This window comes from Capra hircus, chromosome 19 (assembly GCF_001704415.2).
Source record: "Capra hircus breed San Clemente chromosome 19, ASM170441v1, whole genome shotgun sequence".
Classification (NCBI taxonomy): domain Eukaryota; kingdom Metazoa; phylum Chordata; class Mammalia; order Artiodactyla; family Bovidae; genus Capra; species Capra hircus.
The window spans coordinates 13,851,005-13,876,539 of record NC_030826.1 but is presented as its reverse complement, the minus strand read 5'-3'; the positions used below and the strand labels follow the sequence as shown (position 1 = coordinate 13,876,539).

Here is a 25,535-nt window from a genome sequence, read left to right as displayed (position 1 = left end):
CACGAGGTCGCAAAGAGTCGGACACGACTGAGCGACTGAACTGAACTGAACAGCACTTCCTGACACTAGTCCTGCAACTCTCCAATCTAGTCTCCATATTTTAGGGAGTTTATCTTTCTTCCATCATTCATTGTTAATTGTACAAGTAATATGTCAATGTATTCTCCTTACCTTAGTCTTATTTCAGTTGATACTAAAGACCTCTTGAGTACCTAAATCCCTCAACTCACTCTGTTATTCCTAACAGGAAGGGAGTGCTGGTACTACTTGAGAGGTTATTGTTCCAGAAGCTTTCTGCACTCTCATGCATCTATCAATCCACATCCACATACATCTACAAGCATACAGATGCACAAATATTTAGCACCACCTTTAGGGAAGAAGGAGAAAGATGGGTCCCTTAACAGTATCATACGATGCAATACAATATTTAGACCCAGGTGCTGATGTAGAGACAGAGAGTTATAGGAAAGGAGTCATGAAATATGAAGCCAATAATATCTGAGTCTGAGCCCCATTTAGTAGCTCTGTAACCTCAAGCAAGCTATTTAACCTTGTGGTACCTCAGTTGTGATGCTTAAAGAGGAAAGCACTTTGCACACAGAGGTTGTTGAGTTACCTCTTCTATCTATGAGCTTCCATCGTGGCTCATATGCTAAAGAATCTGCCAGCAGTGCATGAGACTCTGGTTCCATCCCTGCATTGGGAAGATCTCCTGGAGGAGAAAATGGCAATCCACTCCAGTATTCTCACCTGAAGAATCCCATGGACAAGGAGCCTGGTGGGCTACAGTCCATGGGGCAGCAAAGAGTTGCTCACAACTGAAGCCACTTGGCACGGCATGGCTTCTATATATCTGTCTATCTGTCTATCTATATTCATCTATCTTCTATCACTGTCTTCTTCACCCACTCTCACATCTCTCGTTTTCTCATCTGATAGATTTTTTTTTAATTACAGTAAGAACCATGTCTCAAAGAACTTGCTTGGAAAACAAACATCGCCCAACACCACATAGAGTTTGTGAGGGTTTTTGTTTTTTTGGTTTTTTTGGTTCTTTTTTTTCCAGAAAAGTCAGCTGCTTGGCAGAGGTCCAAGTTTCAAGTTTCCTAAGTGCTGATGGTGGCCTTGAACGCAGGCCAGGATCTCTGTCCAGCAGCGTATAAATCTCGGCTGCCTGGGCCTTGCTGCATCGTCTGCACACGATGTCCTCAATTAGCAACATGAAGCTGGGCAGCCTCTTCCTCCTGGCCATTCTCCTCACCCTCAACACAAGACTCCAGGCAATTGGTAAGTCTCGTCCCACCTCTCAGAACAAGAGAGTCAGAAAGGGGAAAATCTAGCACTCCTGTGCAGTCTAAAGAGGGGGTGGAGCGGGGTGGGTGAACCTGGAGAACAGTCTGCATGAGGAGACACCGAGGCACACCTTATTTTTCCCACGAGTCCCCATGCCAGCGTCCCTCTGTGTCTGCCGACCTCCTCTCTCCCTTTCTCCAGAGGCCAGCTGTCCATTTGCACTGCCCTCACCTCCTCCTCTGTCTCTGCTCCATCAGCTTCTGGGTATGTTCCCAGTATCTCTACCCTCTTCTCTCCATTTGCTTCTACCTACAAACAAATACATTTCTGCATTGTTGAGAAACATGCTTCTGAACCCGCTTCTGTTTTCTGTCTTTCTTGACAGTTACCAATCCCACCTGAGCCCTTCTAACATTGCTTCAACCACCACCACCACTACAATCACCACCAACATCCCCCCTCCACCAATTATCCTCCGACTTCACTCTCCCAAAGCGCCAATATCTTCCTGGTTGACAATCTAATAATTTTTTTCAGTAGTCAACCTCCTTGGTATTTCTGCAGAATCTGACATTGTTCACGATTTTTCAATCTGAATCTGTCTTCCGTGGCTTCTGTCTTTGCTCTTTCTTTTCTGTGCTTTTGGCTTTCTTTTCCTACACTTCCACAGCCAAAGATGATTTCTCTGGCTGTCTTGCTCCCCCCATATAAGCAATGACCAGACTTTGTCAAAGCTTCTTTCACAGTTTCTCTTATAGCCTTTGCAATCTGATTGCCACCGCCCTAGTTACATACCTGGACCCTTGCAATACTCTTGGAACTCTTTCTCCTCTAAAACACATGTGTGTTGAATTCCAGCCAACTCTACGCTTGAATGTGAGATTGTTCTTCCCAAAGTGCAGCTCTAATCAGGCGACTGATTTCCTCAAAATGTATATTCTCTTATGTGACAACCTCCTCAACTCCAGACTGTGGAAATCTCCTTAATCCTTGAAAGCCCCAGTGTACTATTTCCATCATAAACATAATGGACACACTCAGTTCTTCTAGACTAGGGCAGTAGTTCTCAAACTTTAATATGACAGGAATTACCCAAGGATCCGGTTAAACTGCAGACTGTGATTCAGGTCCGGGATGGGGTCCAAAATTCTGCATTCTTAACAAGCTTCTAAGTGATGCTGATGACGCTGGCCTACAGACCATATTTTGGGTAGGAAGAGGCTCTGCCAATACTTTAGAATCACCCCGGAAGTGTATTAAAAAGCCAAGACCCTCGACTGGACCAATTAAATCAGGCTCTCTGAGGTCTCAAGCTCTGTGTTTGCTTGTGTGTGTTTACTGAGATAAAATTTACCATTTTAAGCTGTACCACTCAGTGGTTTTTAATATATTCACAATGTTGTGCAGCCATCACCATCTAATTGCAGACCATTCATCACCCCCTAAAGAAAGCCCATACCCATTGTCAAACTCCCTGTTCTTTCCTCCCCACCCCCACCCCCTTCTAATCCACTTTCCATCCGCGAAGCATTTTTCTATTCTAGATATTTCATGCAAAGGAAATTATATAACAATGTGGGCTTTTGTGTCTGGCTTCTTCAACATTTTCAAAGTTTATCTAAATTTAGCATATATCAGTACTCCATTCCTTTTTATGGCTGGATCGTACGGCTCTACCAGGTGTGATTTATACATTCATCAGTTGATGGACATTTGTATTATTTCTACTTTGTGGCTAGTAAGCAAGTTATGCTGCCACGAGCATTTGTGTATAAATTTTTGTGTGAACATGCTTTCAGTTCCCTTGGGTGGATTTGCAAGCAGTAGAGTTGCTGAGTCATGTGGCAAGTCTGTGATTAATTTCTTGAGGAACTGCCAAGCTCTCTTTTCCACAGAGCCTGTACCAGTTTATCCAACATCAATCTGTGACAGTTCTCAACCCTCCCACATCCTTTCCAACACTTGCTGACACCTGACTATTAATTATAGCCATCATAGTGATTGTGGGATATCTTACTGTGATACCTCATTGTGGTTTCAATTTGCATTTTGCTAGTGATTAATGTGATTAATGATATTGGGTACTTTTTCATATGCTTAATGTTCATTTGTATGTAATCTGTTCAAGAAATGTCTAATCAAGCCCTCCCTTTGCAAGATGGGAGGGTTTGTCCTTTTCTTGCTGAATTGTAGGAATTCATTATATATTCTGGATTGTTGTCACTGTTTGGTTGCTAAGATGCGTCTGACCCTTTTGCAACCTCATGGACTATAGCCCACCAGGCTCCGCTGTTCATGGGATTTCCCAGGCAAGAATACTAGGGTGGATTGCCATTTCCTTCTCCAGGGGATCTTCCTAACCCAGGGAACCAACCCATGTCTCCTGCACTGCAGTCAAATCGTTCACCACTGAGACCCTTAGAAGCATGCTTTAGACATTTGACCCTTATCAGACATATGATTTGCAAATATTTTCTCCCGCTCTGTGGATTTTCTTTCCATTTTCTTGACAGTGTTCTTTAATGCACAAGAGATTTTAATTTTTTGAGGACCAACGTATATGCCTCTTTTTTTGCTTTTGTTTAGGGTGTCATATTTAAGAAACCATTGCCCAATCCAAGGTCACAAAGATTTATACCCATGTTTCCTCCTACGAGCTTTATAGTTTTAACTTTTACATTTAGGTCTTTGATCCATTTTGAGTGAATTTTTGTACATGTGTGTGTATACTGTACTCACTCAGTCGTGTCTAACTCTTTGCGACCCCATGGACTATAGTCCACAGGCTCCTCTGTCCATGGACTTCTCCAGGCAAGAATACTGGAATGGGTAGCCATTCCCTTCTCCAGGGGATCTTCCTGACCCAGGGATTGAGTCCAGGTCTCTCAAATTGCAGGTAGATTCTTTACTGTCTGAGCCACCAGGGAAGCGCATACTATAGGTATGTATGTATGTATACATATGATTTGAGGCAGTAATCCCAATTTATTCTTTTGCATGTGGATGTCCATTTTCTCAGCACCATTTATTAAAAAGACCACTCTTTCCCCATTGGATGGTCTTTGTCAACGTGTGTGACTGTATTTGTGAGTTCAAATCCCAGCTAATTCTCTAGCACAGTAATCACTAAACCACTCCTATCTAGTCTTTGCAGTCCCTTTCTCTTGTCACTTATTATTAAAGATGCATAGTGTTGTGAACTGTGGCTATTTCAGAGCAAACTTGATTTCCCATCCTAGTTTTAATCTGCCCTGTTGATATGAAAACTAAACATCCCAATTTCCTGAAACATCCAGTCCTGTTCCTTACACAGAGTTGATATTTTTCTTAGAATAAGTTAATGAATTAGAAACAAGGGAATGAATGAATGAGTAAATGAACCATGAGCAAATGAATGAATGGTTGGATATTGACGAAGAGTTGTGGTCCCCAGCTTTCCTCCACAAATTGGTAAAAGCTGATTAAATCCTAAAATGTCAGACCTACTGGCTCTGGAAGAATCTCTAGTCCATCTCAGCATCAGCATCAGCTGGAGCCCTCATTAAAATATACAAGTACAGGCTCAACCCTGGAGAAGCTGAGTAATTAGGCCTGAAGAGGTCCTACTATCCGTAGTTCATTTTAAAGATGCTTGTTATCATCGGCCACATTTGGGAGTCACTCATCTACTAGCCAGAGAAGGCAATGGCAGCCCACTCCAGTACTCTTGCCTGGAAAATCCCATGGATGGAGGAGCCTGGTGGGCTGCAGTCCATGGGTCACTAAGAGCCAGACGACTGAGCGACTTCACTTTCACTTTTCACTTTCATGCATTGGAGAAGGAAATGGCAACCCACTCCAGTGTTCTTGCCTGGAGAATCCCAGGGACGGGGGAGCCTGGCAGGCTGCCGTCTATGGGGTCGCACAGAGTCGGACACGACTGAAGCGACTTAGCAGCAGCAGCAGCAGCAGCATCTACTAGCCTCTCTTTACTTGCTCATACCACAACACCAGACAACCTCCATTTACGGAGTATAAAAGTGAGATTGGAAGAGATTCATAATGTGATGGCAGAGGCAGGGTCAACCCTGTGGCAGGAACCACAGTGAGAATTCTCTTGGTGGTGGTGATATACTCGTGGTGGAGGTGTTATTCTTTTGCCCAAGTCTTTGATCAGCTTCCAGGGCTGCCTCCGTCTTTAAACTCTGTCTCCAGGAGTATCAAAGAGCCACACTGAGACTTTTTGAGGAATCTGAATCCAATAAATTCTCATCTGAAGTAATTTCTTGACCTTTAGGGGCTCTACTCTGTATTCAAGGTTAATTTCACTGAGTTGTATAGCAAAAAGGACATGTGCTTTAAAAGAAAATGTCTCTGAATTGAAATCCAAATATTCCTGCAAATCCTTCAGATATTATTTGATGGAAGGGTCAGATTAGTTTCTCAGTGAGTTCATGTTTAAACAATGAAGACCTAGATCAAAGTGTATTCTGATGTTGTTACGCCATGGTCATTTATAAGTATTTATTTAGTTTAAGAGTCTCAGCCAGTCTTTTCTGACCGTGAAGGTGTCTGTGAGGAGCAGTGCCGAGAAGACCGGGACTGCGCGGCAGGAGAGAAGTGCGTCGGCAATGGCTGTGGCCACGTGTGCTCACCAGCCCCGCAAGCAAGTAAGGCTGAGCGCCCTGCCCGATGTCCTGGGCTTAAAGGGACTATGCACTTGGTCCTTCCCAACCTTTCAACAAATGTTCCATAGTAATTTATCTTGAGTACGGTTTTGAATGTTTTCAACATAAAACATTCAAAGGATGGGGTGTTCTTTGAACTCCTTCATCACGGTACCATTGCATTCAGTCCTTCTCAATTGTTTCCAGCACACTCACTTTCAGTTCAGTTCATTTGCTCAGTCATGTCTGACTCTTTGTGACCCCGTGAATAGCAGCATGCCAGGCTTCCCTGTCCATCACCAACTCCCAGAGTTTACCCAAACTCATGTCCATTGAGTCGGTGATGCCATCCAACCATCTCATTCTCTGTCGTCCCCTTCTCCTCCTGCCCCCAATCCCCCCAGCATCAAGTTCTTTTCCAATGAGTCAACTCTTCACATGAGGTGGCCAAAGTGTTGGAGTTACAGCTTCAGCATCAGTCCTTCCAAAGAACACCCAGGACTGATCTCCTTTAGGATGGACTGCTTGGATCTCCTTGCAGTCCAAGGGACTCTCAAGAGTCTTCTCCAACACCACAGTTCAAAAGCATCAGTCGCTTTACCACCCCCCAAATATATATCTAGGTTGGAAAGCAAGACTCCACAACCAAAGGTATAGAAACTACCATTACCCAGAGAAACATCACTGTTGGTCATTCCACACTTACTCTGTCCGTGTGTATGAATGTGTTAGTGATTGCACATTTTTTAACTCATTAAGATATTTAGCCTTCCCTCAGCACATTTTAGTTTTAACTTTTTATTATAGGCAATCTGTGTACAAAGCAGACAGACTGGTATAATGATACACCATGTACCCATCACCCAACCATTGTCAATGTGTGGTCTTTCTTCCTTCTTGTCTAATCCCACTCACTTCCCCCATCCCTGGTATTTTCAGATTCCAGGCATTATTTTATCACATTCTACGTGTATTCTACATGTATCTCTAAAAGAGAGGACAAGGTTTATCTTACCTGTTTGGTTGTTATTTTATTTACTGTTGTAGATGTATTTACTGGACACATAGTTTTTCATTATATAACCTATTTTATTTCTGCAACCTCTGTATCTTTTTCTCTCTCTTATATTATAAGTTTTGCATTTAGAAAGCTTTATGTTTTTTGTTCTAATAGGTACCTTCTATCAATACCTTAGTGTACTAACTGGGGTCCCCACCCTTTATTTATTATTGCCTATAGATTTCCTACTATGACTAATAGTAAATAATACTATGCGAAGTCGATTCAGTCGTGTCCGACTCTGTGGGACCCCATAGACAGCAGCCCACCAGGCTTCCCCGTCCCTGGGATACTCCAGGCAAGAATACTGGAGTGGGTTGCCATTTCCATCTCCAATGCATGAAAGTGAAAAGTGAAAGTGAAGTCACTCAGTCGTGTCTGACTCTTCCCGACCCCATGGACTGCAGCCTACCAGGCTCCTCTGTCTATGGGATTTTCCAGGCAAGAGTACTGGCGTAGGGTGCCATTGCCTTCTCCGAAATAATACTATAGCAATAGTAAATAATAAAAATAATTCATTTCTTTCTTTATTCCTCCCCACTTCCCTATTCCCAGCAGTTAAGTTTAAGCAACATCCTTGCATTTGCACTGAATCTTGTTAAGGTGCTTATCAAGCTTACTCTGCTTTTCGTATGTTCTTTCCTTGTCCTTCCTGATATTTAATAGGTATATTGTCACAGCACATAGAGGGTTCATAGGCTCTCTTCATGAACATTATTGAGTCTTAATTCTTCTGTAAGTATGTATTTAATGATCTTACTAGTCCCAGTTTTCCTATCTCTCCACTACTTTTGTTGGCTGGCAGTCAACCTCTAGTGGGTTCCTTAGGAAGCTCTCGTAGGAATGATGTCCCCAGGCTTCTCCACCAGTCACCTCATCGCTTTCCTCAGATTTCTGCACAGATGCAGACACCTCATTGGTCTGGTGGAAGGTGGTATTTAGTCTCCTTCCACCCACTCTTATTTTGGAGTTTGAGGGGATATCTTGTTCTACAGATCTGTTGTCTGTGTGTTTTGAACTGTGCTATTTTGATTGCTCTGTTTTTCTGGGGAGATTCTAGAAGGTTCAAAAACTATCCCAATCTGCACAATTAAAACCAAGTTCCCAGAATCTGACATTATTTTTGTCTCACAACTACCAATTATCTCCTTTGTGAAGTGTCTACTAAATTCTTTTCCCCAATTTACTCTTTGGTTATGAATTGTTACTATTGACTTGTGAGGAATTCTGGATCCAAATTGTTTGTTGTATACGTGTATTATAAACATTTTCTCTCAATCAGGCTTTTTTTTTCTCTGTCTTAATGTTGTCATTCAATGAAGAAAAGTTCATAATTTTAATGAGATTCCATCTATTTTAATGGCCAGTAACATTTCTGTAAAATTTAAGAAATGTTTGCCTATCTTAAGGTCCTAAAGCTATCTTTTATAGCATTTTCTAGAAGCTTTATTGCTATACCTTTCTCTTAAATCTGTTAACTCACTTGAACAGATTTGTTGTGTGGTATGAGGTAGGAGACAAGGTTTCTTTTATTTCGTATGGAGACCCCCGTTCATCCAACCACAATTTCAGTCCTACAAGTTTGCTAAACTTATCTCGATTCTTATCTTGATAATTGTTGGTTTTGGTGAACTTTCATATAAAATTTCAGAGTCAGCTTATGCATTTTTGTGACAAATCCTTTTACAATTTTGACTGGGACTGTATTAAATTTCAATTTGGGAAGGTAACGAATATGTCTAAAACACCATATCTTTTCATCCAAGAACATGGCATCTCTGCATTTATAAGATAGTTATTTTTTTTTCTTTGTCGTATCGTATAGGTTTTTGCACATAACTGGATAGATGTAGTTCTAGGGAGTTGATGGTTTTTGAATGATATTGTAAAGGCATTTGAAGTATTTATTCTGAGATTGTAAGAGAAGAGCTTTTAACCACATATTTCTGCTCATCAGCCATCTGTAGCATCGAATGCAGTGAAGACAGGGATTGTGGGAGAGGAAAACAGTGTATCCAGGACGGCTGTCGGTGGATCTGCTCCCCGCTGATGAGTGTAGGTGAGTCCTGACTCTCTCCACCCTGCTCTGTCCTGGAAGAGTTCAGTGCATGACGTGATCTGATCTGGCACAGTTGTGTGGTCATCCAGAGAAACAAACCAGAATACCTGAGGTGTTCATGATAATCACTGTATCTGAAGACACTTGTCTAGTGCAGCCTCTCTTCACTTGCCCAGGCCATACATCAGTCACCCAGTTACAGATGATAAAAGTAGCTGGAAAGAGATGAATTGTGAGTAGGACAGAGGTAGGTCAACCCTGTGGCAGGACCCACAGTGAGAATTCTCTTGGTGGTGGTGATGTGATTGTTGGTTCAGATGTTGTTCTTTTGCCAAAGGTTTTGATGCAGCTTCCAGGGCTGCCTCCATCTTTAAATTCTGTCTCCATGAGGATCAAAATGTCACACTGAGACCTTCTTTAGGGATTAGAACCCAGTAAATAATTGCATCAAAAATAATTTCTGGACCTTTAGGGCCTCAACTCTATATTCAAGGTTAATTTCACTGAATTGTATAGAAAAAGGCACATGTGCTTTAAAGGCAAAGAACCCGGAATTCAAGTCCCAACTCTGCCATGGACTAGATAATCTCTCAACGGCCTCATCTATAAAATACCAAAATTAAAACCTACTGTTTAAAGATCACTGGGGTTACCATTAACCTGCTTTCCTTGCATCTTTCTTTCCTACAAAGACTTCAGTCCTAAGGAATTACTCCAAATAACCCTGCAAATACCTCAGCTATTATTTGCTGTTAGGGTCAGATGAGGTTCTGTGTGAGATCATATTTAAACAGCGAAGTCCTAGATCAAAGTATACGCAGCTGTTGTTACGCCATGGTCATTTATAAGTATTTATTTAGTTTAAGAGTCTCAGCCAGTCTTTTCTGACCGTGAAGGTGTCTGTGAGGAGCAGTGCCAAGAAGACCGGGACTGCGCGGCGGGAGAGAAGTGCGTCGGCAATGGCTGTGGCCACGTGTGCTCATCAGCCCCGCAAGCAAGTAAGGCTGAGCGCCCTGCCCGATGTCCTGGGCTTAAAAGGACTATGCACTTGGTCCTTCCCAGCCTTTCAGCTAATGTTCAATAGTAATTTATCTTGAGTACAGTTTTGAATGTTTTCAACATAAAACATTCAAAGGATGGGGTGTTCTTTGACTCCTTCATCACGGCACCATTGCATTCAGTCCTACTCAATTATCTCCAGCACAGTCACTTTACCACCCCCCAAATATATATCTATGGCTGGAAAGCAAGACTCTACAGCCAAAGCTATAGAAACAAATAAATGGAACCCACATCCTTTTGCCCAGAGAAACACCATTGTTGGTCATTCCACACTTACTCTGTCCGTGTGTATGGATGTGTTAGTGATTGCACATTTTTAACTCTAAGATATTTAGCCTTCCCTCAGCACTTTTTAGTTTTAACTTTTTATTATGGCCAATCTATGTACAAAGCAGACATATTGGTATAATGATACACCATGTACCCATCACCCAACCATTGTCAACGTGCGGTCATTCTTCCTTCATGTCTAATCCCACCCACTTCCCGTCATCCCTGTTATGTTCAGATTCCAGGCATTATTTTACCACATTCTCCATGTATTCTACATGTATCTCTAAAAGAGATGTATAAGGTTTATCTTATCTGTTTGGTTCTTATTTTATTTACTGTTGTAGATGTATTTGTTAGATACATAGTCTTTCATTATACAACCTATTTTATTTGTGCAACGTGTCTACCCCTTTCCCCCTCACTTATTATGTTTTGCATTTAGGAAGCTTCATGTTTTTTGTTCTAATAACTACCTTATATCAAGACCTTAGAGTACTAACCTTGGTTCCAACCCTTTTTTTCTATTATTGCCTATAGATTTCCCACTATGAGTAATAGTCATATTAAAATTAGCTCATTTCCATCTTTCATTCCTCTCCCATTCTCTATCCCCAGCAGTTAAGTGTAAGCAATATCCTTGCATTTGCACTGAATCATGTTAAGGTACTTATCAAGCTTATTCTGCTTTTCGTATGCTCTTTCTTTTGTCCTTCCTGATATTTAACAGGTACATTGTCCCAGCAAATAGTTCATAGACTCTCTTTATAGAACATTATTGAGTCTTAATTCTTCTGTAAGTATGTATTTAATGCTCTTGCTGCTGCTGCGTTGATTCAGTCGTGTCCAACTCTGTGAGACCCCATAGACGGCAGCACCCCAGGCTCCCCCATCCCTGGGATTCTCCAGGCAAGAACACTGGAGTGGGTTGCCATTTCCTTCTCCAATGCATGAAAGTGAAAAGTGAAAGTGGAGTCGTCAGTCGTGTCCGACTCTTAGCGGCCCCATGGACTGTAGCCCACCAGGCTCCTCCATCCATGGGATGTTCCAGGCAAGAGTACTGGAGTGGGCTGCCATTGCCTTCCCAATTTTCCTATCTCTCCACTCCTTTGGTTGGCTGACAGTCAACCTCTAGTGGGTTCCTAAGGAAGCTCTCGGAAGAATGATGTCCCCAGGCTTCTCCACCAGTCACCTCATCGCTTTCCTCGGATTTCTGCTCAGATGCAGACACTTCATTGGTGTGCTTGGAGGTGGTGTTTTGTCTCCTTCCACCCACTCATATTCTGGAGTTTGAGGGGATACCTTGGTCTACAGATCTGTTGTCTATGTGTTTTGAGTTGCGCTATTTTGATTGCTCTGTTTTTCTGGGGAGATTCTAGAAGGTTCAAAAACTATCCCAATCTGCACAATTAAAACTACCTTCCCAGAATCTGACATTATTTTTGTCTCACAACTTCCAATTATCTCTTTTATGAAGTGTCTGCTCAATCCATTTCCCCATTTTTCTCTTAGGATATGAATTGCTACTATTGACTTGTAAGGAATTCTGGATCCAAATTTTTTGTTGTATACGTGTATTATAAACATTTTTTCTCACTCAGGCGATTCTTTTCTCATCTTAATGTTGTCATTCAATTTTAATGAGATTCCATCTACCTATCTATTTTCATGGTCAGTAATATTTCTGCAAAATTTAAGAAATATTTGCCTAGCCCAAGGTCCTGAAGCTATCTTTTATAGCATTTTCTAGAAGCTTTATTGCTTTACCTTTCCCTTAGACCTATAACTCACTTGAACAGATTTGTTGTAGGGTGTGGGGAAGGAGACAAGGTTTCTTTTTTTCATACAGAGCCCAGGTCATCCAATCCCATTTCAGTCCTGCAAGTTTGCTAAACTTATCTTGATTCTCATCTTGATAATTGTTGGTTGTATAAAATTTCAGAGTCAGCTTATGCATTTTTGTGACAAATCCTTCTACAATTTTGACTGGGACCGTATCAAATTTCAATTTGGGAAAGAAATTAATATCCCTAAAACACCGTACCTTTTCATCCAAGAACATGGCATCTGTCTGCATTTATAAGATAGTTAAATTTTTTTGTTGTTGTATCATGCACCTTTCTGCACATAATTAGATAGATGTATTTCTAGGGAGCTGATCATTCTTGAATGGTATTGTAAAGGCATTTGACGTATTTATTTTGAGATTGTAAGAGAAGAGCTTTTAACCACATATTTCTGCTCATCAGCCATCTGTAGCATCGAGTGCCGTGAAGACAGGGATTGTGGGAGAGGAAAAGAGTGCATCCAGGACGGCTGTCGGCGAATCTGCTCCCCGCTGATGAGTGTAGGTGAGTCCTGACTCTCTCCACCCTGCTCTGTCCTGGAAGAGTTAAGTGCATGATGTGATCTGATCTGGCACAGTTGTGTGGTCATCCAGAGAAACAAACCAGAATGCAGAGGTGTTTATGATAATCACTGTATCTGGAGTCACTTGTCTAGTGCTGCCTCTCTTCACTTGCCCAGGCCATACATCAGTCACCCAGTTACAGATGATAAAAGCGAGCCAGAAAGAGAGGAATCGTGAGCAGGGCAGAAGCAGGTCAGCCCTGCGGCAGGACCCACAGTGAGAATTCTGTTGGTGGTAGTGATGTGATTGTTGGTTCAGATGTTGTTCTTTTGCCAAAGGTTATGATGCAGCTTCAAGGGCTGCCTCCATCTTTAAATTGTCTCTATGAGGATCAAAAAGTCACACTGAGACCTTCTTTAGGGATTAGAATCCAGTAAATCCTCTACTTGCATCAGAAATATTTCTGGACCTTTAGGGGCTCAACTCTATATTCAAGGTTAATTTTACTGAATTGTGTAGAAAAAGGGACATGTGCTTTGAAGGCAAAGAACCCAGAATTTAAGTCCCAACTCTGCCATGGACCAGACAATCTCTCAGTGGCCTCATCTATAAACTACAAAAAATAAAACCTACTGGTTAAAGATCATTGGGATTACCATTAACCTGCTTTCCTTGCATCTTTCTTTCCTACAAAGACTTCAGTCTTAAGGAACTACTCCAAATACCCCTGCAAATACCTCAGCTATTATTTGCTGTTAGGGTCAGATGAGGTTCTATGTGAGATCATATTTAAACAGTGAAGACCTCGATCAAAGTATACGCAGCTGTTGTTACGCCATGGTCATTTATAAGTATTTATTTAGTTTAAGAGTCTCAGCCAGTCTTTTCTGACCGTGAAGGTGTCTGTGAGGAGCAGTGCCGAGAAGACCGGGACTGCGCAGAGGGAGAGAAGTGCGTCAGCAATGGCTGTGGCCACGTGTGCTCACCAGCCCCGCAAGCAAGTAAGGCTGAGCACCCTGCCCGATGTCCTGGGCTTAAAAGGACTATGCACTTGGTCCTTCCCAGCCTTTCAGCAAATGTTCAATAGTAATTTATCTTGAGTATGGTTTTGAATGTTTTCAACATAAAACATTCAAAGGATGGGGTGTTCTTTGAACTCCTTCATCACGGTACCGTGCATTTAGTCCTCAATTTTTTCCAGCACAGTCACTTTACCACCCCCCAAATATATATCTATGGCTGGAAAGCAAGACTCTACAACCAAAGCTATAGAAACAAATAAATGGAACCCACACTCCCTTTGCCCAGAGAAACACCACAGTTTGTCATTCCACACTTACTCTGTCTGTGTGTATGGATGTGTTAGTGATTGCACATTTTTAACTCTAAGATATTTAGCCTTCCCTCAGCACATTTTAGTTTTAACTTTTTATTATGGGCATTGTATGTACAAAGCAGACATATTGGTAGAATGATACACCATGTACCCGTCACCCAACCATTGTCATCAGGTGGTCATTCTTCCTTCATGTCTAATGCCACCCACTTCCCGTCATCCCTGTTATTTTCAGATTCCAGGTATTATTTTACCACATTCTACATGTATTCTACATGTATCTCTAAAAGACATGTATAAGGTGTGTCTTACCTGTTTGGTTCTTATTTTATTTACTGTTGTATATGTATTTATTCGACACATAGTCTTTCATTATACAACCTATTTTATTTCTGCAACCTGTCTATCCCTTTCCCTCTCTCTTATTATATGTTGTGCATTTAGAAAGCTTTATGGTTCTTCTTCTAATAGGTACCTTATATCAAGACTTTAGAGTACTATCTGTGATCCCCACCCTTTTATTTTTATTATTGTCTATAGATTTCCTAGTATGGCTAATAGTAAATATTACTATGCTGCTGCTGCTGCTGCTAAGTTGCTTCAGTCGTGTCCAACTCTGTGCGACCCCATAGATGGCGGCCCACCAGGCTCCCCGTCCCTGGGATTCTCCAGGCAAGAACACTGGAGTGGGCTGCATTTCCTTCTCCAATGCATGAAAGTGAAAAGTGAAAGTGAAGTCGCTCAGTTGTGTCCAACCCTCAGCGACCCCATGGACTGCATCCCACCAGGCTCCTCCATCTATGGGATTTTCCACACAAGAGTACTGGAGTGGGGTGCCATTGCCTTCTCTGAAATATTACTACTGCTATAGTAAATAGTAAATAATAAAAGTAGCTCATTTCCTTCTTACCTTCCTCCCCACTTCCCTATCCCCAACAGTTAAGTTTAAGAAATATCCTTGCATTGGCACTGAATCTTGTTAAGGTACTTATCAAGCCTACTCTGCTTTTCATATGTTCTTTCCTTGTCCTTCCTGATATTTAATAGGTATATTGTCACAGCATATAGTTAGTTCATAGACTGTCTTCATAGTACATTCAATTCAGTTCAGTCACTCAGTCGTGCTTGACTCTTTGGGAGCCCATGGACTGCAGCACGCCAGGCCTCCCTGTCCATCACCAACTCCCGGAGCTTACCCATTGAGTCGGTGATGCCATCTACCATCTCATCCTCTGTGATCCCCTTCTCCTCCCACCTTCAATCTTTCCCAGCATCAGGGTCTTTTCCAATGAGTCAGCTCTTCGCATCAGGTGGCCAAAATATTGGATTTTCAGCTTCAACCTCAGTCCTTCCAATGAACACCCAGGACTGATATCCTTTAGAATGGACTGGTTGGATCTCCTTGCAGTCCAAGGGACTCTCAAGAGTTTTTTCCAACACGACAGTTCAAAAGCATCAATTCTTCAGTGCTCAGATTTCTTTATGGTCCAACTCTTACATCCATACATGGCTACTAGATAAACCATAGCCTTGACTAGATGGACCTTTGTTGACAAAGTGGTGTCTCTGCTTATGTTGTCCAGGTTGGTCATAACTTTCCTTCCAAGGAGAAAGCGTCTTTTAATTTCATGGCTGCAATCACCATCTGCAATGATTTTGGAGACCAAAAAAATAAAGTCAGCCACTGTTTCCACTGTATCCCCATCTATTTGCCATGAAGTGTTGGACTGGATGCCATGATCATCGTTTTCTGAATGTTGAGCTTTAAGCCAATTTTTTCACTCTCCTCTTTCACTTTTATCAAGAGGCTCTTTAGTTCTTCTTCACTTTCTGCCATAAAGGTGGTGTTATCTGCATATCTGAGGTTATTGATATTTCTCTTGGCAATCTTGATTCCAGCTTGTGCTTCATCCAGCTCAGTGTTTCTCATGATGTACTCTGTGTATAAGTTAAATAAGCAGGGTGACAATATGCAGTCTTGACGTACTCCTTTTCCTATTTGGAACCAGTCTGTTGTTCCATGTCCAGTTCTAACTGTTCCTTCCTGACCTGCATACAGGTTTCTCAAGAGGCAGGTCTGGTGGTCTGGGATTCCCATCTCTTTCAGAATTTTCCACATTTTGTTGTGATCCACACAGTCAAAGGCTTTGGCATAGTCAATCAAGCAGAAATAGATGTTTTTCTGGAACTCTCTTGCTTTTTCCATGATCCAGCGCATGTTGGCAATTAGATCTCTGGTTCCTCTGCTTTTCCTAAAACCAGCTTGAACATCTGGAAGTTTACAGTTCATGTATTGCTGAAGCCTGGCTTGGAGAATTTTGAGCATTACTTTGCTAGTGTAAATAATGAAAAAATAATTTTAGAAAACAGTACATTATTGAGTCTTAATTCTTCTGTAAGTATGTATTTGATGACCTTACTACTACTACTACAAAAGTCGCTTCAGTCGTGTCCAACTCTGTGCGACCCCATAGACCTCAGCCCACAAATCTCCCCCATCCCTGGGATTCTCCAGGTAAGAACACTGGAGTGGGTTGCCATTTCCTTTTCCAATGCATGAAAGGAAAAGTGAAAGTGAGTTCGCTCAGTTGTGTCCGACTCTTAGTGACCCCATGGACTGCAGCCCACCAAGCTCTTCCGTCCATGGGATTTTCCAGGTGAGAGTACTGGAGTGGGCTGCCATTGCCTTCCCAATTTTCCTATCTCTCCACTCCTTTGGTTGGTTGACAGTCAACCTCTAGTGGGTTCCTTAGGAAGTTCTTGTAGGAATGATGTCCCCAGGCTTCTCCACCAGTCACTCTGTCGTTTTCCTCGGATTTCTGCACAGATGCAGACATCTCATTGGTCTGGTGGAAGATGGTGTTTTGTCTTCTTCCACCCACTCATATTTTGGAGTTTGAGGGGATATCTTGTTCTACAAATCTGTTGTCTATGTATTTTGAATTGTGCTATCTTGATTGCTCTGTTTTTACGGGGAGATTCTAGAAAGTTCAAAAACTATGCCAATCTGCACAATTAAAACCACCTTCTCAGAATCTGACATTATTTTTGTCTCACAACTTCCAATTATCTCCTTTATGAACTGTCTACTCAACCCTTTTCCCCATTTTTCTCTTAGGATATGAATTCTTACTATTGACTTGTAAGCAATTCCAGATCCAAATTGTCTTTGTTGTATATGTGTATTATAAACTTTTTCTCTCAATGAGGCTTGTCTTTTCTCTGCCTTAATGTTTTCATTCAATGAAGAAAAGTTCATAATTTAAATGAGATTCCATCTACCTATCTATTTTCACGGTCAGTAATATTTCTGTAAAATTTAAGAAATATTTGCCTACCCCAAGGTCTTGAAGCTATCTTTTATAGCGTTTTCTAGAAGCTTTATTGCTTTACCTTTCCCTTCGATCTATAACTCAATTGAACAGATTTGTTGTGTGGTATGAGGTAGGAGACAACGTTTCTTATTTTTTCATATGGAGAGCCCAGTTCATCCAACCACGTTTCAGTCCTGCAAGTTTGCTAAACTTATCTCGATTCTTATCTTGATAATTGTTGGTTTTGGTGAACTTTCATATAAAATTTCAGAGTCAGCTTATCCAGTTTTGTGACAAATCCTTCTACAATTTTGACTGGGACTGTATCAAATTTCAATTTGGGAATGAAATTGATATCTCTAAAACACCCTGTCTTTTCATCCAAGAACGTGGCATCTCTCTGCATTTATAAGATAGTTAAATTTTTTTTCTTTGTTGTATCATGTACCTTTCTGGACATAAGTAGATAGATGTATTTCCAGGGAATAAACGGTTTTGAATGACATTGTAAAGGCATTTGACGTATTTATTTTGAGATTGTAAGAGAAGAGCTTTTAACCACATATTTCCGGTCATCAGCCATCTGTAGCATCGAGTGCCGTGAAGACAGGGATTGTGGGAGAGGAAAAGAGTGCATCCAGGATGGCTGTCGGCGAATCTGCTCCCCGCTGATGAGTGTAGGTGAGTCCTGACTTTCTCCACCCTGCTCTGTCCTGGAAGAGTTAAGTGCATGACATGATCTGATCTGGCACAATTGTGTGGTCATCCAGAGAAACAAACCAGAATGCTGAGGTGTTAATGATAATCACTGTATCTGGAGTCACTTGTCTAGTGCAGCCTCTCTTCACTTGCCCAGGCCATACATCAGTCACCCAGGTACAGATGATAGAAGCGATCTGGAAAGAGATGAATCGTGAGGAGGACAGAAGCAGGTCAGCCCTGCGGCAGGACCCACAGTGAGAATTCTGTTGGTGGTGGTGATGTGATTGTTGGTTGAGATGTTGTTCTTTTGCCAAAGGTTTTGATGCAGCTTCCAGGGTGGCCTCCATCTTTAAATTCTGTCTCTATGAGTATCAAAAAGTCACATCGAGACCTTCTTTAGGGATTAGAATCCAGGTGGCAAGAATACACAGAACTGTACAAAAAAGATCTTCACGACCCAGATAATCACGATGGTGTGATCACTCATCTAGAGCCAGATATCCTGGAATGTGAAGTCAAGTGGGCCTTAGAAAGCATCACTATGAACAAAGCTACTGGAGGTGATGGAATTCCAGTTGAGCTACTTCAAATCCTGAAAGATGATGCTGTGAAAGTGCTGCACTCAATATGCCAGCAAATTTGGAAAACTCAGCAGTGGCCACAGGACTGGAAAAAGTCAGTTTTCATTCCAATTCCAAAGAAGGGCAATGCCAAAGAATGCTCAAACTACCGCACAATTGCACTCATGTCACATGCTAGTAAAGTAATGCTCAAAATTCTCCAAGCCAGGCTTCAGCAATATGCGATCCGTGAACTTCCAGAAGTTCAAGCTGGTTTTAGAAAAGGCAGAGGAACCAGAGATCTAACTGCTAACATCCACTGGATCATGGAAAAAGCAAGAGAGTTCCAGAAAAACATCTATTTCTGCTTTATTGACTATGCCAAAGCCTTTGACTGTGTGGATCACAACAAAATGTGGAAAATTCTGAGAGAGACGGGAATCCCAGACCACCTGACCTGCCTCTTGAGAAACCTATATGCAGGTCAGGAAGCAACAGTTAGAACTGGACATGGAACAACAGACTGGTTCCAAATAGGAAAAGGAGTGTGTCGAGGCTGTATATTGTCACCCTGCTTATTTAACTTATATGCAGAGTACATCCTGAGAAACACTGGGCTGCAAGAAACACAAGCTGGAATCAAGATTGCCGGGAGAAATGTCAATAACCTCAGATATGCAGATAACACCACCCATATGGCAGAAAGTGAAGAGGAACTAAAGAGCCTCATGATGAAAGTGAAAGAGGAGAGTGAAAAAGTTGGCTTAAAGCTCAACGTTCAGAAAACGAAGATCATGGCATCTGGTCCCATCACTTCATGGGGAATAGATGGGGAAATAGTGGAAACAGTGTCAGACTTGATTTTGGGGGGCTCCAAAATCATTGCAGATGGTGATTGCAGCCATGAAATTAAAAGACGCTTACTCCTTGGAAGAAAAGTTATCACCAACCTAGATAGCATATTCAAAAGCAGAGACATTACTTTGCCAACTAAGGTCCGTCTAGTGAAGGCTATGGTTGTTCCATTGGTCATGTATGGATGTGAGAGTTGGACTGTGAAGAAGGCTGAGCACCAAAGAATTGATGCTTTTGAACTGTGGTGTTGGAGAAGACTCTTGAGAGTCCCTTGGACTGCAAGGAGATCCAACCATTCCATTCTGAAGGAGATCAGCCCTGGGATTTCTTTGGAAGGAATGATGCTAAAGCGGAAGCTCCAGTACTTTGGCCACCTCACGCGAAGGGTTGACTCATTGGAAAAGACTCTGATGCTGGGAGGGATTGGGGGCAGGAGGAGAAGGGGACACAGAGGATGAGATGGCTGGATGGCATCACTGACTCGATGGACATGAGTCTGAGTGGACTCAGGGAATTGGTGATGGACAGGGAGGCCTGGCTTGCTGCAATTCATGGGGTTGCAAAGTGTCAGACACAACGGAGCAACTGAACTGAACTGAACTAAATGTTCTACTTGCATCAGAAATAATTTCTGGACCTTTATGGCTCAACTCTATATTCAAGGTTAATTTCACTGAATTGTATAGAAAAAGGCACATGTGCTTCAAAGGCAAAGAACCGGACTTGAAGTCCGGTTGAACTTGAACCAGATTTCAAGTCCCAACTTTGCCATGGACCAGACAATCTCTCAATGGCCTCATCTACAAGATACCAAAAATAAAACCTACAGTTTAAAGATCATTGGGGTTGCCATTAAACTGCTTTCCTTGCATCTTTCTTTCCTACAAAGACTTCAGTCCTAAGGAATTACTCCAAATACCCCTGCAAATACCTCAGCTATTATTTGCTGTTAGGGTCAGATGAGGTTCTATGTGAGATCATATTTAAACAGCGAAGTCCTAGATCAAAGTATGTGCTGCTATTGTTATGCCATGATCATTTATAAGTATTTATTTAGTTTAAGAGTCTCAGCCCAGTCTTTTCTGACCGTGAAGGTGTCTGTGAGGAACAGTGTCGAGAAGACAGGGACTGCGCGGCGGGAGAGAAGTGCGTCGGCAATGGCTGTGGCCACGTGTGCTCACCAGCCCCGCAAGCAAGTAAGGCTGAGCGTCCTGCCCAATGTCCTGGGCTTAAATGGACTACGCACTTGGTCCTTCCCAACCTTTCAGCAAATGTTCAAAAGTAATTTATCTTGAGTACGGTTTTGAATGTTTTCAACATAAAACATTCAAAGGATGGGGTGTTCTTCGACTCCTTCATCACGGTACCATTGCATTCAGTCCTTCTCAATTTTTTCCAGCACAGTCACTTTACCACCCCCCAAATATATATCTATGGCTGGAAAGCAAGACTCTACAGCCAAAGCTATAGAAACAAATAAATGGAACCCACACTCCCTTTGCCCAGAGAAACATCACTGTTGGTCATTCCATACGTACTCTGTCTGTGTGTATGGACATGCTAGTGATTGCACATTTTTAACTCTAAGATATTTAGCCTTCCCTCAGAGCATTTCAGTTTTAACTTTTTATTACTGGCAATCTATGTACAAAGCAGACAGATTGGTAGAATGATACACCATGTACCCATCACCCAACCATTGTCAACGTGTGGTCTTTCTTCCTTCATGTCTACTCCCACCCACTTCCCCCATCCCTGTTATTTTCAGATTCCAGGCATTATGTTATCACATATTAATTCTACATATATCTTTAAAAGAGAGGTATAAGGTTTATCTTACCTGTTTGGTTGTTATTTTATTTACTGTTGCAGATGTATTTATTCGACACATAGTCTGTCATTATATAACCTATTTTATTTCTGCAACCTGTCTATCCCTTTCCCTCTCTCTTATTATATGTTCTGCATTTAGAAAGCTTTATGCTTTTTGTTCTTATACATATCTTATGTCAAGACCTTAGAGTATTAACCGTGGTCCCCACCCTTTATTTATTATTGCCTATAGATTTCCTACTATGAGTAATAGTCATAATAAAATTAACTCATTTCCTTCTTTCCTTCCTCCCCACTTCCCTATCCCCGGCAGTTAAGTTTAAGCAATATCCTTGCATTTGCACTGAATCATGTTAAGGTACTTATCAAGCTTACTCTGCTTTTCGTATGTTTTTCCTTTGTCCTTCCTGATATTTAACAGGCATATAGTCACAGCACATAGAGGGTTCATTGAGTCTCTCCATATTATTGAGTCTTAATTCTTCTGTAAGTATGTATTTAATGACCTTGCTAGCCCCAGTTTTCCTATCTCTCCACTACTTTTGTTGGCTGGCAGTCAACCTCTAGTGGGTTCCTTAGGAAGCTCTCGTAGGAATGATGTCCCCAGGCTTCTCCACCAGTCACCTCATCGCTTTCCTCGGATTTCTGCTCAGATGCAGACACCTCATTGGTCTGCTGGAAGGTGGTGTTTAGTCTCCTTCCACCCACTCATATTCTGGAGTTTGAGGGGATATCTTGTTCTAAGATCTGTTGTTTATGTGTTTTGAATTGTGCTACTTTGATTGCCCCGTTTTTCTGGGGAGATTCTAGAAGGTTGAAAACTATGCCAACCTGCACAATAAAAACCACCTTCTCAGAATCTGACATGATTTTTGTCTCACAACTTCCAATTATCTCCTTTATGGAGTGTCTGCTGAATCCTTTTCCCCATTTTTCTCCTAGTTTATGAATTGTTACTATTGACTTGTAAGGAACTCCGGATCCAAATTGTTGTATATGTGTATTATAAACATTTTCTCTCAATGAGGCTTGTCTTTTCTCTGTCTAATGTTGTCATTCAATGAAGAAAAGTTCATAGTTTGAATGAGATTCCATCTACCTATCTATTTTCATGGTCAGTAATATTTCTGTAAAATTTAAGAAATATTTGCCTATCCCAAGGTCCTGAAGCTATCTTTTATAGCATTTTCTAGAAGCTTTATTGCTTTACCTTTCCCTTAGATCTATAACTCAATTGAACAGATTTGTTGTGTGGTGTGATATAGGAAACAAGGTTTCTTTTTTTTCATACAGAGAGCCCAGTTCATCCAACCACATTTCGGTCTTGCAAGTTTGCTAAACTTATCTCGATTCCTATCTTGATAGTTGCTGATTTTGGTGAAATTTTGTATAAAATTTCAGAGTCAGCTTGTCTATTTTTGTGACAAATCCTTCTACAATTTTGAGTGGGGCTGTATTAAATTTCAATTTGGGAAAGAAACTGATATCTTTGAAACACTGTATGTTTTTACCAATGAACATGACATCTGTCTGCATTTATGAGTTAATTTTTTTTCTTTTTTCGTATTGTGTAGTTTTCTGCACATAACTGGATAGATGTATTTCCAGGGAATTGATCATTTCTGAATGATATTGTAAAGGCATTTGAAATATTTATTCTGAGGTTGTAAGAGAAGAGCTTTTAACCACATATTTCCGGTCATCAGCCATCTGTAGCATCGAGTGCCGTGAAGACAGGGATTGTGGGAGAGGAAAACAGTGTATCCAGGACGGCTGTCGGCGAATCTGCTCCCCGCTGATGAGTGTAGGTGAGTCCTGACTCTCTCCACCCTGCTCTGTCCTGGAAGAGTTAAGTGCATGACGTGATCTGATCTGGCACAGTTGTGTGGTCATCCAGAGAAACACATCGGAAGGTTTATCACAGTCAGCCATATCTGGAGTCACTTGTCTAGTGCAGCCTCTCTTCCTTGCCCAGGCCATACATCAGTCACCCATGTACAGATGATAAAAGCGAGCTGGAAAGAGATGAATCGTGAGGGGGGCAGAAGCAGGTCAAGCCTGTGGCAGGACCCACAGTGAGAAATCTATTGGTGGTGGTGATATGATTGTTGGTTCAGATGTTGTTCTTTTGCCAAAGGTTATGATGCAGCTTCCAGGGCTGCCTCCATCTTTAAATTCTGTCTCTATGAGTATCAAAAAGTCACATCGAGACCTTCTTTAGGGATTAGAACCCAGTAAATAATTGCATCAGAAATATTTTCAGGACCGTTAGGGGCTCAGTGCTATACTCAAGGTTAATTTCACTGAATCGTATAGAAAAAGGCACACATGCTTTAAAGGTAAAGAACCGGACTTGAAGTCCGGTTGTACTTGAACCAGACTTGAAGTCCCAACTTTGCCATGGACCAGACAATCTCTTAATGGCCTCATCTATAAGATACCAAAAATAAAACCTACTGGTTAAAGATCATTGTGGTTACCATTAAACCGTTTTCCTTGCATCTTTCTTTCCTACAAAGACTTAAAGTCCTAAGGAATTACTCCAAATACCCCTGCAAATACCTCAAGTATTATTTGCTGTTAGAGTCAGATGAGGTTCTATGTGAGATCATATTTAAACAGTGAAGTCCTAGATCAAACTGTATGCAGCTATTATGCCATGATCATTTATAAGTATATTTGGTTCAAGAGTCTCAGCCAGTCTTTTCTGACCGTGAAGGTGTCTGTGAGGAGCAGTGCCGAGAAGACCGGGACTGCGCGGCGGGAGAGAAGTGCGTCAGCGATGGCTGTGGCCATGTGTGCTCACCAGCCCCACAAGCAAGTAAGGCTGAGCGCCCTGCCCGATGTCCTGGGCTTAAATGGACTATACACTTAGTCCTTCCCAACCTTTCAGCTAATGTTCAATAGTAATTTATCTTGAGTACGGTTTTGAATGTTTTCAACATAAAACATTCAAAGGATGGGGTGTTCTTTGACTCCTTCATTACGGTACCATTGCATTCAGTTCTTCTCAATTGTTTCCAGCACAGTCACTTTCAGTTCAGTTCAGGTCAGTCGCTCAGTGGTGTCTGACTCTCTGCGACCCCATGAATCGTAGCATGCCAGGCCTCCTCGTCCATCACCAACTCCCGGAGTTCACTCACTCTCACGTCCATCAAGTCAGTGATGCCATCCAGCCATCTCATCCTCTGTCGTCCCCTTCTCCTCCTGCCCCCAATCCCTCCCAGCATCAGACTCTTTTCTAATGAGTCAACTCTTCACATGAGGTGGCCAAAGTACTGGAGCTTCCGCTTTAGCATCATTCCTTCCAAAGAAATCCTAAGGTTGATCTCCTTCAGAATGGACTGGTTGGATCTCCTTGCAGTCCAAGGGACTCTCAAGAGTCTTCTCCAACACCACAGTTCAAAAGCAGCAATTTTTCGGCGCTCAGCCTTCTTCACAGTCCAACTCTCACATCCATACATGACCACAGGAAAAACCATAGCCTTGACTAGATGGACCTTAGTCGGCAAAGTAACGTCTCTGCTTTTGAATATGCTATCTAGGTTGGTCATAACTTTTCTTCCAAGGAGTAAGAATCTTTTAATTTCACGGCTGCAATCACCATCTGAAGTGATTTTGGAGCCCCCCAAAATAAAGTCTGACACTGTTTCCACTGTTTCCCCATCTATTTCCCATGAAGTGATGGGACCGGATGCCATGATCTTCGTTTTCAGAATATTGAGCTTTAGGTCAACTTTTTCACTCTCCATTTTCACTTTCATCAAGAGGCTTTTTAGTTCTTCTTCACTTTCTGCCATAAAGGTGGTGTCATCTGCCACTCCCCAAATATGTATCTATGGCTGGAAAGCAAGACTCTACAACCAAAGCTATAGAAACAAATAAATGGTACCCACACTCCCTTTGCCCAAAGAAATATCATTGTTGGTCATTCTATACGTACTCTGTTGTGTGTATGGACGTGTTAGTGATTGCACATTTTTAACTCTAAGATATTTAGCCTTCCCTCAGTGCATTTCAGTTTTAACTTTTTATTATGGGAAATCTATGTACAAAGCAGACAGATTGGTAGAATGATACACCATGTACCCATCACCGAACCACTGTCAACGTGTGGTCTTTCTTCCTTCATGTCTACTCCCACCCACTTCCCCCATCCCTGTTATTTTCAGATTCCAGGCATTATGTTATC

General features: G+C 41.8%; 1 protein-coding gene across 9 annotated transcripts in view; it reads left to right on the top strand.

The window, feature by feature from the left end:
* The window catches only part of LOC102179130 (WAP four-disulfide core domain protein 3), a 49,577-nt gene continuing 25,236 nt past the window's right edge, over nucleotides 1,195-25,535 (top strand). For 3 of the 9 annotated variants that reach the window (XM_018064205.1, XM_018064204.1, XM_018064203.1), the window contains exons 1-10: nucleotides 1,195-1,290; nucleotides 5,844-5,945; nucleotides 8,960-9,061; nucleotides 9,958-10,059; nucleotides 12,643-12,744; nucleotides 13,643-13,744; nucleotides 17,973-18,074; nucleotides 20,605-20,706; nucleotides 23,050-23,151; nucleotides 24,063-24,164. In XM_018064205.1, coding sequence (XP_017919694.1) covers nucleotides 1,206-1,290; nucleotides 5,844-5,945; nucleotides 8,960-9,061; nucleotides 9,958-10,059; nucleotides 12,643-12,744; nucleotides 13,643-13,744; nucleotides 17,973-18,074; nucleotides 20,605-20,706; nucleotides 23,050-23,151; nucleotides 24,063-24,164 — 1,003 coding nt within the window. In that variant the 5' untranslated portion in view covers nucleotides 1,195-1,205. Of the gene's footprint in view, nucleotides 1,291-5,843; nucleotides 5,946-8,959; nucleotides 9,062-9,957; nucleotides 10,060-12,642; nucleotides 12,745-13,642; nucleotides 13,745-17,972; nucleotides 18,075-20,604; nucleotides 20,707-23,049; nucleotides 23,152-24,062; nucleotides 24,165-25,535 lie in introns of those variants that run through there. The other 6 variants (XM_013971788.2, XM_018064207.1, XM_018064206.1 and 3 more) reach the window with 6 other exon arrangements.